Here is a 13,129-nt window from a genome sequence, read left to right as displayed (position 1 = left end):
TCCTAGTTTAATTGAATATACCTGAGAGTTGGAAGATCTTGATTTGAATTTCAGTTCTGTTATTTCTTAATAACATCACTTGGTGAGACCACTTGAGCTTCTTCTTCAGAGGAAAATCATTATTATCTACAAGGCTGTTATGATTACTGAAAGAAATAGTATGTCTAAACTTGTTTAATGTATTTGTTAAATTTTGCATATTGATGTTATATTTTGTATTTAAGCAAACATAGGATTTACCTAAATGCATAGTTTTGCCTTCGTCTTTTCAAACTTTCTCTTAAATAAGTGATTTGAAATTCAAAGTTTCTAAGGTAGTTGTTAGTTCTAAGTTTATAATCTTTTCATTTCCTTAAAGGAAAAATTGAAGCTTCAGAAATTGTCCAGTCCCTCAAGATATTGGGTCTAACTATTTCTGAACAACAAGCAGAGTTGATTCTTCGAAGGTAAGCTCTTTACTGTGTTGACAATTATTTTTTACTATCATTTTAATATCCTGCTTTAGAGAACTGCATTTGTATGTGTGACTTTAAAACACTTCCCTGAACCTCACCATTCCTCATTACATACATCCAGCATCAATCATTCCTCTTCCTCCCTGTTCATTTGTATGCACTTGTATATTATCTACAATGCAGGAACTGGAGAGGGATGCTCAGAGTGCACTCTTTCTTGCAAGACCTCAGGGGCAGCAGGACAGTAATAAGGTGTTAAATCTAGAGATAATGAGCCAAGGGTTTGGGTATTGCATTTCTCTTTTCTTTTTTTTTTTCTTCCATTTGGTTCCTAATGTGACAATAGAACTGGATGTTTCAAGATAAGGAGTCTAGCAGATTCTTCAGATTATTTAATCTACATGTGACTGGGTAAAAATATTCCAAAGCTTTCCTAGTTTGCAGAGAAGTACTGATTTAAACTTAAAGAACACAGAGATGCCAATTTGAATATTGTTGTCCAGTTCAAATATTTAGTAAGTTAAACCTTTACAAATGCAAATGTTTTATTTCACAGGATGGAGCCATAACCTCTGAAGTATAGGGGCTTTCAAATACTCTTTTGTTATAAACACAAGGCAGGTACCAATTTTTTCATGATAAAAGAAAACAGGAAAGGATGCTTACATTATATTAATGTTCTCCTGAATGTTTTCAGTCTTATGTTTTCAGTTTCTTATTAGTGGCTTTATTATCAAATTTGTTTCTTTTTATATCTGTATATTACTTCATAGAAATACAATATTTCTTACAGGAAAATACAGTAGCATTTTCTTCCTTTCTGTTTAGAATTTCTTTTATAAGCAGCTGTCCAACAGGAGGGTTTGAAATCTCAAGGTTGTGCCTGGAGTTATTTTTGTTAGCACTGGATAATAGAGGCTTTCCTGGATAAGTAGAAAACTAAAACATGAAAAAGAGATACAAAGAATGTTGACCATGGGATATTGAGCATATAAAAATCTGCTTCTAAAGTTGCATTTGCACAAAAAAAGTGAAGATTTTTTTTCTTGATCTAAAAACAGAAATCATATTTCTGTATTCCCTATGATGTCTTTAAAGATAATACCAATTCTAAATCCAAGTAGCAGAATAGATCAAGGTATATTAGTTAGCTTGATCTGCCATAAAAAAAATACCACAAATGACATGTACTCAATAACTTAGAAGTCAAAGAGGAAATTAAATGGAAATTCAAGAATTATACTGATTTGAAAACAAAAAAACTTGAGGGATATTTCTAAGATGGTACTTAGGGGGAATTTTATAATCTTAAACCTTTTATTAGAAAAGGGTAAAGGCTGAAAATTAATGTGCTAAGTTAGGGGAAAGAAATCAGGATAATCTTGGTCTGGGGTTGTAGCTCAGGGATAGAGTGCTTGTCTGTCAAGTGTGAGGCTCTGGGTTCGATTCTTAGCACCACATCAAGATAAGTAAACAAAATAAAGGTAGTATGTCCATCTATAACTTAAAAAATATTTTAAAAAAGAAATCAGGATAATCTCAAAGAGGATAAAAGGAAGAGATAACAAAGACAGTAGTAGAACTAGATAGAAAGTCAAAAAAAGGCAAAGTTGGTGTTGAAAAAGAAATCTCTGGAGAGATTGAGGAAAAAAGAAAAATGAGATGTAAATATGTTTAATTGCAAATAGATACATCAGAAATTTAAAAACATAAAATACTATGAATATTTTATGCAAATAAATTTGAAAATGTGTGAAATAGATAAATTTCTATAAAAATATAACTTACCAAGACTGTATCATAAAGAAATAGCCAAAATGTACCAAAACGATTAAAGAAATTTCATCCGTATTTAAAATTTTTCTCATAAAGCAAACTTTAGCCCCAGATAGTTCTTGAAAACTATCAAAGAACAGAACTAAAACACCTCCAGAGTGTAAAAGTGCACTCTTCAGAACTTCCTGTGAACCACTGTAACCATTATATCAAAAACAAACAAATTAATGAAAGAGGAAAATTATGGGACATTATGATTTATGATATAAATGTAAAAATTTAAAGAAAATGTTAGCATACTGAGTCGGCTACAAGGAAAAAACAATATGCCTCAAATGATACATTTATAAGAACTGATAAAAACTTTATTAATGATAGTAAAGAAGAGTACGGAGAAGATGTGCTCCTCTCCAATTGGTAATATTCAAAACCTATGTGGTTTTTGGGGGAAAAATTTGTCAAGCTAAGTCTAAAATTTATATCAAAATTTGAGGCTCAAGTATAACCTAGAAGAACTGCATGGAACTGGGAGCTGACCTATTAGATATCAAGAGTTATTATTAAGCTATAATTATGATATTACTACCAAAATAGACAAATTGATAAGAGGAACATAATGGAGATTCTGGGAATAGATCCATTTGTAGTTTGGATTTGTCACTTGAGAGAAGAAACTGCAAATCTCTGGGAGAAGGAAAAACTAGGCAATAAATGGTTAACCAAACAAACATGAAATTGGATTCCTACCTCACACACTACACAAATATCAACCAAAACAGGAAAGTTAAACTACGGTACTTTTAGGGGTAGATGAAAGTATTATCCTTATTTCCGTTTCAGAAGTTTTGTCGCTGATATACAGAAATGCCTTTAATTTATGTGAGTTGATTTTATATCCTGCCACTTTGCTGAATTCATTTATTAGTTCTAGTAGTTTTTTTGTAGACCCTTTTGGGTCTTCTAGGTATAGAATCATGTCAACCGCAAATAGTGATAATTTAAGTTCTTCTTTTCCTATTTTTATGCCTTTAATTTCTTTTGTCTGTCTAATTGCTCTGGCCAGTGTTTTGAGAACTATATTGAATAGAAGTGGTGATAGAGGGCATCCCTGTCTTGTTCCAGATTTTAGAGGGAATTCCTTCAATTTTTCTCCATCCAGAATGATGCTAGCCTGAGGTTTAGCATATATAGCTTTTACAATGTTGAGGTAAGATCCTGTTATCCTAAGTTTTTCTAATGTTTTGAACATAAAGGGATGCTGTACTTTGTCGAATGCTTTTTCTGCGTCTATCGAGATGATCATATGGTTCTTAACTTTAAGTCTATTGATGTGGTGAATAACATTTATTGATTTCCGTATATTGAACCATCCTTGCATCCCAGGGATGAACCCTACTTGATCATGGTGCACAATTTTTTTGATGTGTTTTTGTATCCGATTCGCCAGAATTTTATTGAAGATTTTTACTTCTAGGTTCATTAGAGATATTGGTCTGTAGTTTTCTTTCTTTGAGGTGTCTTTGTCTGGTTTCAGAATCAGGGTGATGTTGGCCTCATAGAATGAATTTGGAAGAGCTCCCTCTTTTTCTATTTCCTGAAATAACTTGAAAAGTATTGGTATTAATTCTTCTTTAAAGGTTTTGTAAAACTCTGCTGTATACCCATCCGGTCCTGGGCTTTTCTTGGTTGGTAGTCTTTTGATTGTTTTTTCTATTTCATCCATTGATATTGGTCTGTTCAAACTGTGTGTATCCTCCTGACTCAGTCTGGGCAAATCATATGACGTAAGAAATTTATTGATGTCTTCACTATCATCTATTTTATTGGAATATAGGTTTTAAAACACCCCATTCACAATATCCTCAAAAAACATAAAATACTTGGGAATCAACCTAACAAAAGAGGTGAAAGATTTATACAATGAAAACTAAAGAACCCTAAAGAGACAAATAGAAGAAGATCTTAGAAGATGGAAAAATATACCCTGTTCATGGATAGGCAGAACTAACATCATCAAAATGGCGATATTACCAAAAGTTCTCTATAGGTTTAATGCAATGCCAATCAAAATCCCAACGGCATTTCTTGTAGAAATAGATAAAGCAATCATGAAATTCATATGGAATAATAAAAGACCCAGAATAGCAAAAGCAACTCTAAGCAGGAAGTGTGAATCAGGCGGTATAGTGATACCAGATTTCAAACTATATTACAGAGCAATAGTAACAAAAACAGCATGGTACTGATACCAAAACAGGCCGGTGGACCAATGGTACAGAATAGAGACTAATCCAGAGACTAATCCACAAAGTTACAACTATCATATATTTGATAAAGGGGCTAAAAGCATGCAATGGAGGAAGGATAGCATCTTCAACAAATGGTGCTGGGAAAACTGGAAATCCATATGCAACAAAATGAAACTGAATCCCCTCCTCTTGCCATGCACAAAAGTTAACTCAAAATGGATCAAGGAGCTTGATATCAAATCAGAGACTCTGCGTCTAATAGAAGAAAAAGTTGGCTCCGATCTACATATTGTGGGGTCGGGCTCCAGATTCCTTAATAGGACACCCATAGCACAAGAGTTAATAACAAGAATCAACAAATGGGACTTACTTAAACTAAAAAGTTTTTTCACAGCAAGAGAAACAGAGAGGTAAATAGGGAGCCTACATCATGGGAACAAATTTTTACTCCTCACACTTCAGATAGAGCCCTAATATCCAGAGTATACAAAGAACTCAAAAAATTAGACAATAAGATAACAAACAATCCAATCAACAAATGGGCTAAGGACCTGAACAGACACTTCACAGAGGAGGACATACAATCAATCAACAAGTACATGAAAAAATGCTCACCATCTCTAGCAGTCAGAGAAATGCAAATCAAAACCACCCTAAGATACCATCTCACTCCAGTAAGATTGGTAGCCATTATGAAGTCAAACAACATCAAGTGCTGGCGAGGATGTGGGGAAAAGGGTACTCTTGTACATTGCTGGTGGGACTGCAAATTGGTGCGGCCAATTTGGAAAGCCATATGGAGATTCCTGGGAAAGCTGGGAATGGAACCACCATTTGACCCAGCTATTGCCCTTCTCGGACTATTCCCTGAAGACCTTAAAAGAGAGTACTACAGGGATACTGCCACATGGATGTTCATAGCAGCACAATTCACAATAGCTAGACTGTGGAACCAACCCAGATGTCCTTCAATAGATGAATGGATTAAAAAATGTGGCATTTATACACAAAGGAGTATTACTCTGCACTAAAAAATGACAAAATCATGGAATTTGTAGGGAAATGTATGGCACTACAGCAGATTATGCTAAGTGAAGCTAGCCAATCCCTAAAAAACAAATACCAAATGTCTTCTTTGATATAATGAGAGCAACTAAGAACAGAGCAGGGAGGAAGAGCAGGAGGAAGAGATTAACATTAAACAGAGACATGAGGTGGGAGGGAAAGGGAGAGAAAGGGGAAATTGCATGGAAATGGAAGGAGACTCTCATTGTTATACAAAATTACATATAAGAGGTTGTGAGGGGAATGGGAAAAAAAAACAAGGAGAGAAATGAATTACAGTAGATGGGGTAGAGAGAGAAGATGGGAGGGGAGGGGAGGGGGGATAGTAGAGGATAGGAAAGGTAGCAGAATACAACAGTTACTAATATAGCATTATGTAAAAACGTGGATGTGTAACCAATGTGATTCTGCAATCTGTATTTGGGGTAAAAATGGATAACCCACTTGAATCTAATGTATGAAATATGATATGTCAAGAGCTTTGTAATGTTTTGAACAACCAATAAAAAAATAAAAAAATAAAAATAAAGAAAGTATTATCCTTATCTCCGAGTAGGGAAGAATTTATTAAAAATAAGGCAAGGTAGTAGTCAAAAATGAAAATATTGGTAAATTCAGCTGCATTAAAATCAAGAGCCACTACAACAAGTCAAGTGAAAGGACAAAGAGAAGGTATTTTCCGGGTTATAATTTGAAAGACTGGAATCAACTACATAAAGAACTGTGAATGAGGAAAAGACAAACTCATTAAAAATAGTGACTAGAGTTTTCATGCACAAATAGAATGTTAATACTTATTTTTTTCCTTTTTGGTATCAGGGATTGAACCCAGGGGTGCTTAACCACTGAGCCACATCTCTAGCTCTTTAAAAAAAATTTTATTTTTTTAATTTTGAAAAAAAAATTTAAATTGTGAATTGGATCTTAAGTTGCTTGGGGCCTTGCCTCACTAAAAGACATGAACAGGCAGGAAAAATATGAATAGTAAATGAATGTGGTAACAGATACTCAACCTCTTTAGTAATTTAAAGAGAAGTACAACTTAAATTCACAGTGAGACTATCTTATCTAAAAGCTTGTCAACACTAAGTGTTCTGTGGCATTAAACTTCAGAATTTGAAGTTCATTTATTTTTTCAGTAAATATTTACTCTGTATAAGGTATCCTTCCAGACATTTTGGTTTCACCAGTGAATAAAATCAACAAAAATTCTTGCCTTGTAGAGGATACTCATGTGTGAAGGCTGAGAGGTATTAAAGTAGCAAATAGTGATAAAGATAGGGCTACAAATTTTAACCCAGAACAATGTTCTAAATAGCTACTAGAGTTTTCATGCACAAATAGAATGTTAATACTTTTCCCCCCCCTTTTTGGTAACAGGGATTGAACCCAGGGGTGCTTAACCACTGAGCCACATCTCTAGCTCTTTAAAAAAAAATGTATTTTTTTTTAATTTGAAAAAAAATTTAAATTTTGAAATTGGGTCTTAAGTTGCTTGGGGCCTTGCCTCACTAAGTTGCTGAGGCTGGCTTTGATTTTACCATACTTCTGCCTCAGCCTTCCGATCCCCTGGGATTATAGGCATGTGTCACCACATCAGGCTTAGAAGGTTAATACTTACGTGCTGGGACAAGTAAAAGTTTAAGTGTAATTTCACATATGCAGATAAAAATACACAATGGTAGTAGAAAACACAATAATAAATGTCTGAAAATTGCATTTTATTTGGCTACCATCTTTATGTATCATTTCTGTATAAATTATAGAATAAAATTTGAAGGGACACCAAAACTTTTTTTTCATAAACTTCAATTAATTCAACAAATAAATGAGCACCATATCTCTGCCAACCACTTTGAGAGCTAGGGAAACTTAGGGAACAAGACAATAAAAATCCTGGCACAATTCTGTTTTATTCTTAGGAGAAAACAAATACATATGACCTTATTTCAAGAAGCTTATAAAACAAGCAAGTAGTTTGCGATAAATATTTAGGATTACAATGTTAAAGTTGAAAATGAGGTACCAGGATTCCTTAAGATGCATGTGCCAACAGTTTTCTTTCTTTCTTTTTTTTAAATTTTTTTTCAGTGTAGATGGATACAATACCCTTTGTTTTATTTATTTATTTTGTGTGGTGCTGAGGATTGAACCCAGTGCCTCACACTTGCTTGGCAAGTGCTCTACCACTGAGCTACAACCCCAGCCCAAGAGTTTGATTTCTTATAATAACTGCTAATCTTCTTTTTTTTTTAAGAGAGAGAGAGAGCGAGAGAGAGAGAGAGAGAATTTTTTTTAATATTTATTTTTTAGTTTTCGGGGACACAACATCTTTGTTTTTTTTTTTTTTTGTATGTGATGCTGAGGATCAAACCCAGACCGCAGGCATGCCAGGCAAGCGCGCTACCCCTTAGCCACATCCCCAGCCCCACTGCTAATCTTCTTAATGTGGTGGATGTTGTGGAAGGAAATTGATAACATATTTTGAGTATGTTTCAAAATCATACCCAAATGTTGTAACAAAACATTAAGAATATCTTCTGTAGCGGGTGGGAAGGTAAAGGAAGATAGTGGAGGGTGAACATGGTCACAGTTTGTTATTTGAACATATGAATATGCTATAATGGCAATCATTATTCTGTATAATTAAAATGCACTCATAAAAAAATATGTATTTTCCTGAGCCAGGGCAAGAAAGAATGGATCATGAATCCATTCATTACTGCCTCCCTGTGTTAGTCAGCTTTTTGTTGCTGTGACCAAAATACCTGACAAGAAAGTTAGAGGAGGAAAAGTTTATTTTGGCTCCTGATTTCAGAGGTTCCATTCATGGTTGGCTGACTCAAGATGAGGTAGAATATCATGGTGGAAGGATATGGCAGAGGACAACTGCTCTATTCAAGGTGACCAGGAAGGAGAGGGGTGGTGAGGAAGGGGGAAGGGGGAGAGAAGAGAGAGGAGGGAGGGAGGGAGGGGGAGAGAGAGAGAGAGAGAGAGAGAGAGAGAGAGAGAGAGAGAGAGAGAGAGAGAGAAAGAGAGAGATGTGCACCAGTAAGCATGCATGGTGCAGGTGGGGAGTGTTGCAGGGGAGATGAACACTCCCAAGGCATCTGAGCCACCTCTTTTATCCAAGCACCACCTGTCTACAGTTACCACCCAGTTAGTCCATTCAAACTAGGATATATTGATTGGGTTGTATTGATTGGTAGCTCACATAATGTTAATTATTTCATTTCTGAATATTCCTGCATTAACACAGGAGCTTTTGGGGGACACCTTATATCCAAACCATAACATTCCTTTTATTTTTATTATCTAGTTTTTGTGATTTATAGGTTATTGACTTTTGAGTTTGATAGAGTATTGAAGGTAGTCTTTAATGAACTCTTTCTGTAATTTTTTGGTTCATGTTTATCTAGGACAGTTAAAATTACCTGAAAGGACCATAAAATGCTGGCTTCTCTTTTCAACAATGTATAATTGTGAATGGGATTTTTAAAAAATTTAATGAGTTGGAACAGAAATTTTCATTCTCTAAAATGGCCAATAATGTTAGGTTTATTCATGAATTTTATTGTGTTCTTCAATCACTTTTTATTACTTTCAGCATTGATGCTGATGGGACCATGACAGTGGACTGGAATGAATGGAGGGACTACTTCCTATTTAACCCTGTTACAGACATTGAGGAAATCATCCGTTTCTGGAAACATTCTACTGTAAGTACACTTTGTAATTGTTTGGAGCTGTAAGTTATATAGTTAGCACCCAGTAACACTCTGAATATTTATGGGACCAGGATACCCAGTCCTAGTAGCTAAGATTTGTAGAATAGCTTTTAAAACCCCAAGACTACATAAATAGGCATTTACAAAATTCAGAGAAAGTACCATCTTCATGAATAAGTTGCTCAGCCTTTATGGCATTTAAGTATTCTGCCATAGAGAAGTCTGAAAATCATAGACGTTTACTTTTCATAGATACTATGTTGCCTAAATCATCTCAACACCTCATGATTTTTTGGTCATTGATAATAAAACCAAAAATCCCTTCTGAAACTTGGACTTGTTCAGTTAGACTTCCTTGATTTACCTCTGGCTTAAGGCATTTATAATAACTATTGAATGCTACAAAATCTTTTAGGCTCATCTTTTTAGCATTTCACACCTGTTTGTATTCCATAAAACTTTGAAAAGAATCAATGTGAGTCATCACATTGATTTAAAAAATGTTCCTCTTGGCTAAATTTTAAATTGAAACTATTGCATGCTTTAAATGACAAGTCAGACATATAAAATATTCATAGTCAATATAAGAAAGGAATTTAAGGATATTCACATACATAGTTTCATTTGCATGTTTAAAGCATGTATGGTGATATGAGTATAAGGTAGATATTATTTCTGAGACAAAGTTTCCCTTTGTTGCCTAAGTTGGCCTACTGGGCTTAAGGGATCCTCTTGCCTCAGACTCTCAAGTGGCTGGGACTACAAGCATGGGCTGCCTTGCACAGCAACAAACCAATTCTCTTTTATCTTTTACATTTTTTTTTCTTTGCTATGAGAAGGATCAAACCCAGGACCTTGCATGTGCTAGGCAGATGCTCAACCATGAAGTTACACCTTCAGTCCTAAATCAATTTCTTAAAAAATATTATCACCAATTGGTTATGGTTTTCTAGTCTTATGAAAAGTGGCTATAACTAGAAATAATCCACTGTAACTGATAAAATGCCATTTCATTCTGGTTTAGACCAATAGAAGTCACTCGAACTATAAAAAGAAAAAGTTGAAATTATTGGTTTTATTTACATTCACTGTTAATTTTAATTTCTTGTAAACCAACACTTAACTATGTTTTGGGTGAATAGACTGTCTTTATCCCTGTGCTCCAAACTGGTTCATTATAAATTCTAAGGAGGAAAGTTGATCTTAACAGTGAAATAACAATTCTTCTCTATAACAAAAGAACTTGTGGGATTGTCTTCTTAATTGAAGGAACACAATACTCTTTTTTCCACTTTCGCAGGGAATTGACATAGGGGACAGTTTGACTATTCCAGATGAATTCACAGAAGAAGAGAAGAAGTCTGGACAGTGGTGGAGGCAGCTTCTGGCAGGAGGCATTGCGGGTGCGGTCTCCCGAACAAGCACCGCCCCTTTGGATCGCCTGAAAGTCATGATGCAGGTGAGCTTCGTGACCTTCATCAGGATATTCTAAATCAATGAGCAGTGTGGGTGTTTTGAAATAGAAGCTTAAAAAATTCTCAGTAATAGTCTTCAATACCTTTTAAAAAATCTCAAGGAGGAGCCATGCTCAGACTGAAGCAAAAAAATTAAAAAAATATATATTGCTTCAGTGGGCAACATGGTATACATACCAGTGGTCATACCTTACAGGGATGCCAAAACATGGGGAAAAGGGAGCAGTGGCAGAAGATGGGGAGGAGCCCAAGACAGAGCCAGAGGTCAAGAAGAGTAAGGTGGAAGCAAAGAAAAACGAAAAAGAGGCAGCAGAAGATGGCCCAGTTCTATAGGAAGACCCTCCATATCCAAAAACTTCACCCACTGGCAAATCGGCGGCACTCAAGATCTGCTCCTGAAATGTGAATCAGCCTCGAGCCTGGATTAAGAAGAAAGGTTTAGACACAGTAAAGGAGGAAACCTCAAACACCATGTGCCTTCCAGAGACCAAATGTTGCAAGAACAGACTACTACCTGAACTTCAAGAGCAGCCTAGACTATTCCATCAGTCATGATCAGCTCCTTTGGACAAGGATAGATGGTGCAGCATGGGTCTACTTTCCAGCCAGTGCTAGCTCAAAGTCTGTTACGGCATTGGTGAGGAGGAAGGCCTTGTGATTGTGGTGGAATCTGACACAGTTGTACTGGCGGCTTATGTACCTAATGCAGGCAGCTGTCTGTTAAGACTGGAGTACTGGCAGCACCAGGCCTGAAGGGCTTGGCTTCAGCAGGCCCCTTATGCTATGCGGGGACTTCAGTGTGGTTCATGAAGAAGTTAACCTTCATAACCCCAGGGGAAGCACACAATCAAACAAAAAACAACAAAACTAAAAAAATGCCAGTTTCACTGCATGGGAGCCTATAGTTTTGGGTGGTGCTTGCTGACAGCCTCTGATACCTTTACCCCAACACTGCCTATGTCTATAGGTTTTAAACTTACATGATGAATACTTGGGCCAAGAAGTTGGTTACCACCTTGGTGACTTTTTATTGTTCCACTCTCTTTTACCTTCATTGTACAACAGCAAGATCTCTTCTAATGCCCCGCCCTGGTCCCTGGCAGTGATCACTGTCCCACCATGCTATACCTAGCACTGTGACACCTCCCAAAAATCACTTTGAGCCTTGGAAATAATTCCCCCACTGAATTATTCCTTCTTCAACAGCTCTCTAGAGAAATCTGCATTTAATTTCTCTTCTGTAAGAATATGCATCCTTCAACCATGCTGTTGTGAAAGTTTCCTTTTAAGTTTCCTTTTAAGCCCAAGGTTTTTGTTTTATGGACACTCTTTCCCTCCCCACCCTTCCACTTTTTTTTTTTTTTTTGTATGGTGCTTGTGATTGAACCCAGGGTCTTATGCATGTGAGGCAAGCACTCTATCAACTGAGCTATCTACCCAGCTCACCTCCCTTTTTAATAAGAAAACATTAAGCAAAAGCTACTAATGAGAGTAGAGATTAAAAAATTCTTAGAGGTAAATGAGAACACTGATACAAGGTACCAAAATCTCTGGGGCACTCTGAAGGCAGTGCTAAGAGGAAAGTTTATTGCATTGAGTTCATTCCTTAAAAGAATAAGAAGTCAACAAATAAATGACTTTACGCTACACCTCAAAGCCCTAGAAAAAGAAGAATAAATCTACATCTAAAGTATTAGAAAACAGGAATAGTTAAAATCAGAGCAGAAATAAATGACATTGAAACAAAATAAACAGAAAAATTGCCCAAACAAAAAGTTGCTTCTTTGAAAAAAATAAGCAAATAGCTACACCCTTGGCCATGCTAATGAAGAGGAGAGAGAAAACTAAAATTACTAAAATTCATGATGAAAAAGAAAATATCACAATGGACACTACTGAAATACAGAAGATAATTAGAAACCATTTTGAAAATTTGTACTCCAGTAAAATAGAAAATCTGGAAGACATCAACAAATTTCTGGAGTCATATGATCTGCCCAAACTGAATCAGTACACAATTTAAACAGATCAATTTCAAGCAATGAAATAGAAGGTGCTACCAAAGACCTACCAACAAAGAAAAGCCCCAGAACCAGACAGATTCACTACTGAGTTCTACAACACCTTCAAAGAAGAGCTAATATCGAAACTCCTCAAATTATTCCATGAAACTGGAAAGGAGAAAACCCTTCCAAGCTCATTTTATGAAGCCAATATTAGTCTGATACCAAAACCCTCAAAGACACTTCAAGGAAAAAAAAAAAAAACAACTTCAGACCAATATCTCTAAAGAACATAGCTGAAAAAATTCTTAATGAAATTCTGGCAAATTGAATACAAAAACATATTAAAAAGATAATGCACCACAATCAATTGGGGTA

General features: G+C 35.7%; 1 protein-coding gene and 1 pseudogene across 1 annotated transcript in view; both read left to right on the top strand.

Annotated features, from left to right (window-relative positions):
* Positions 1-13,129, top strand: part of Slc25a24 (solute carrier family 25 member 24) — a 51,081-nt gene that overhangs the window by 18,727 nt on the left and 19,225 nt on the right. Inside the window, exons 3-5 of the mRNA XM_026379619.2 lie at positions 359-446; positions 9,153-9,264; positions 10,574-10,732. Of these exons, the coding sequence (XP_026235404.2) occupies positions 359-446; positions 9,153-9,264; positions 10,574-10,732 (359 nt within the window). The remainder of the gene's footprint in view (positions 1-358; positions 447-9,152; positions 9,265-10,573; positions 10,733-13,129) is intronic.
* LOC113175359 (DNA repair nuclease/redox regulator APEX1 pseudogene) lies at positions 10,947-11,888 on the top strand (annotated as a pseudogene).

Source organism: Urocitellus parryii, chromosome 11 (assembly GCF_045843805.1).
Source record: "Urocitellus parryii isolate mUroPar1 chromosome 11, mUroPar1.hap1, whole genome shotgun sequence".
Classification (NCBI taxonomy): Eukaryota; Metazoa; Chordata; class Mammalia; order Rodentia; family Sciuridae; genus Urocitellus; species Urocitellus parryii.
Note: the sequence above shows the minus strand (reverse complement) of the source record. Positions and strands in the feature narration are given on the sequence as shown.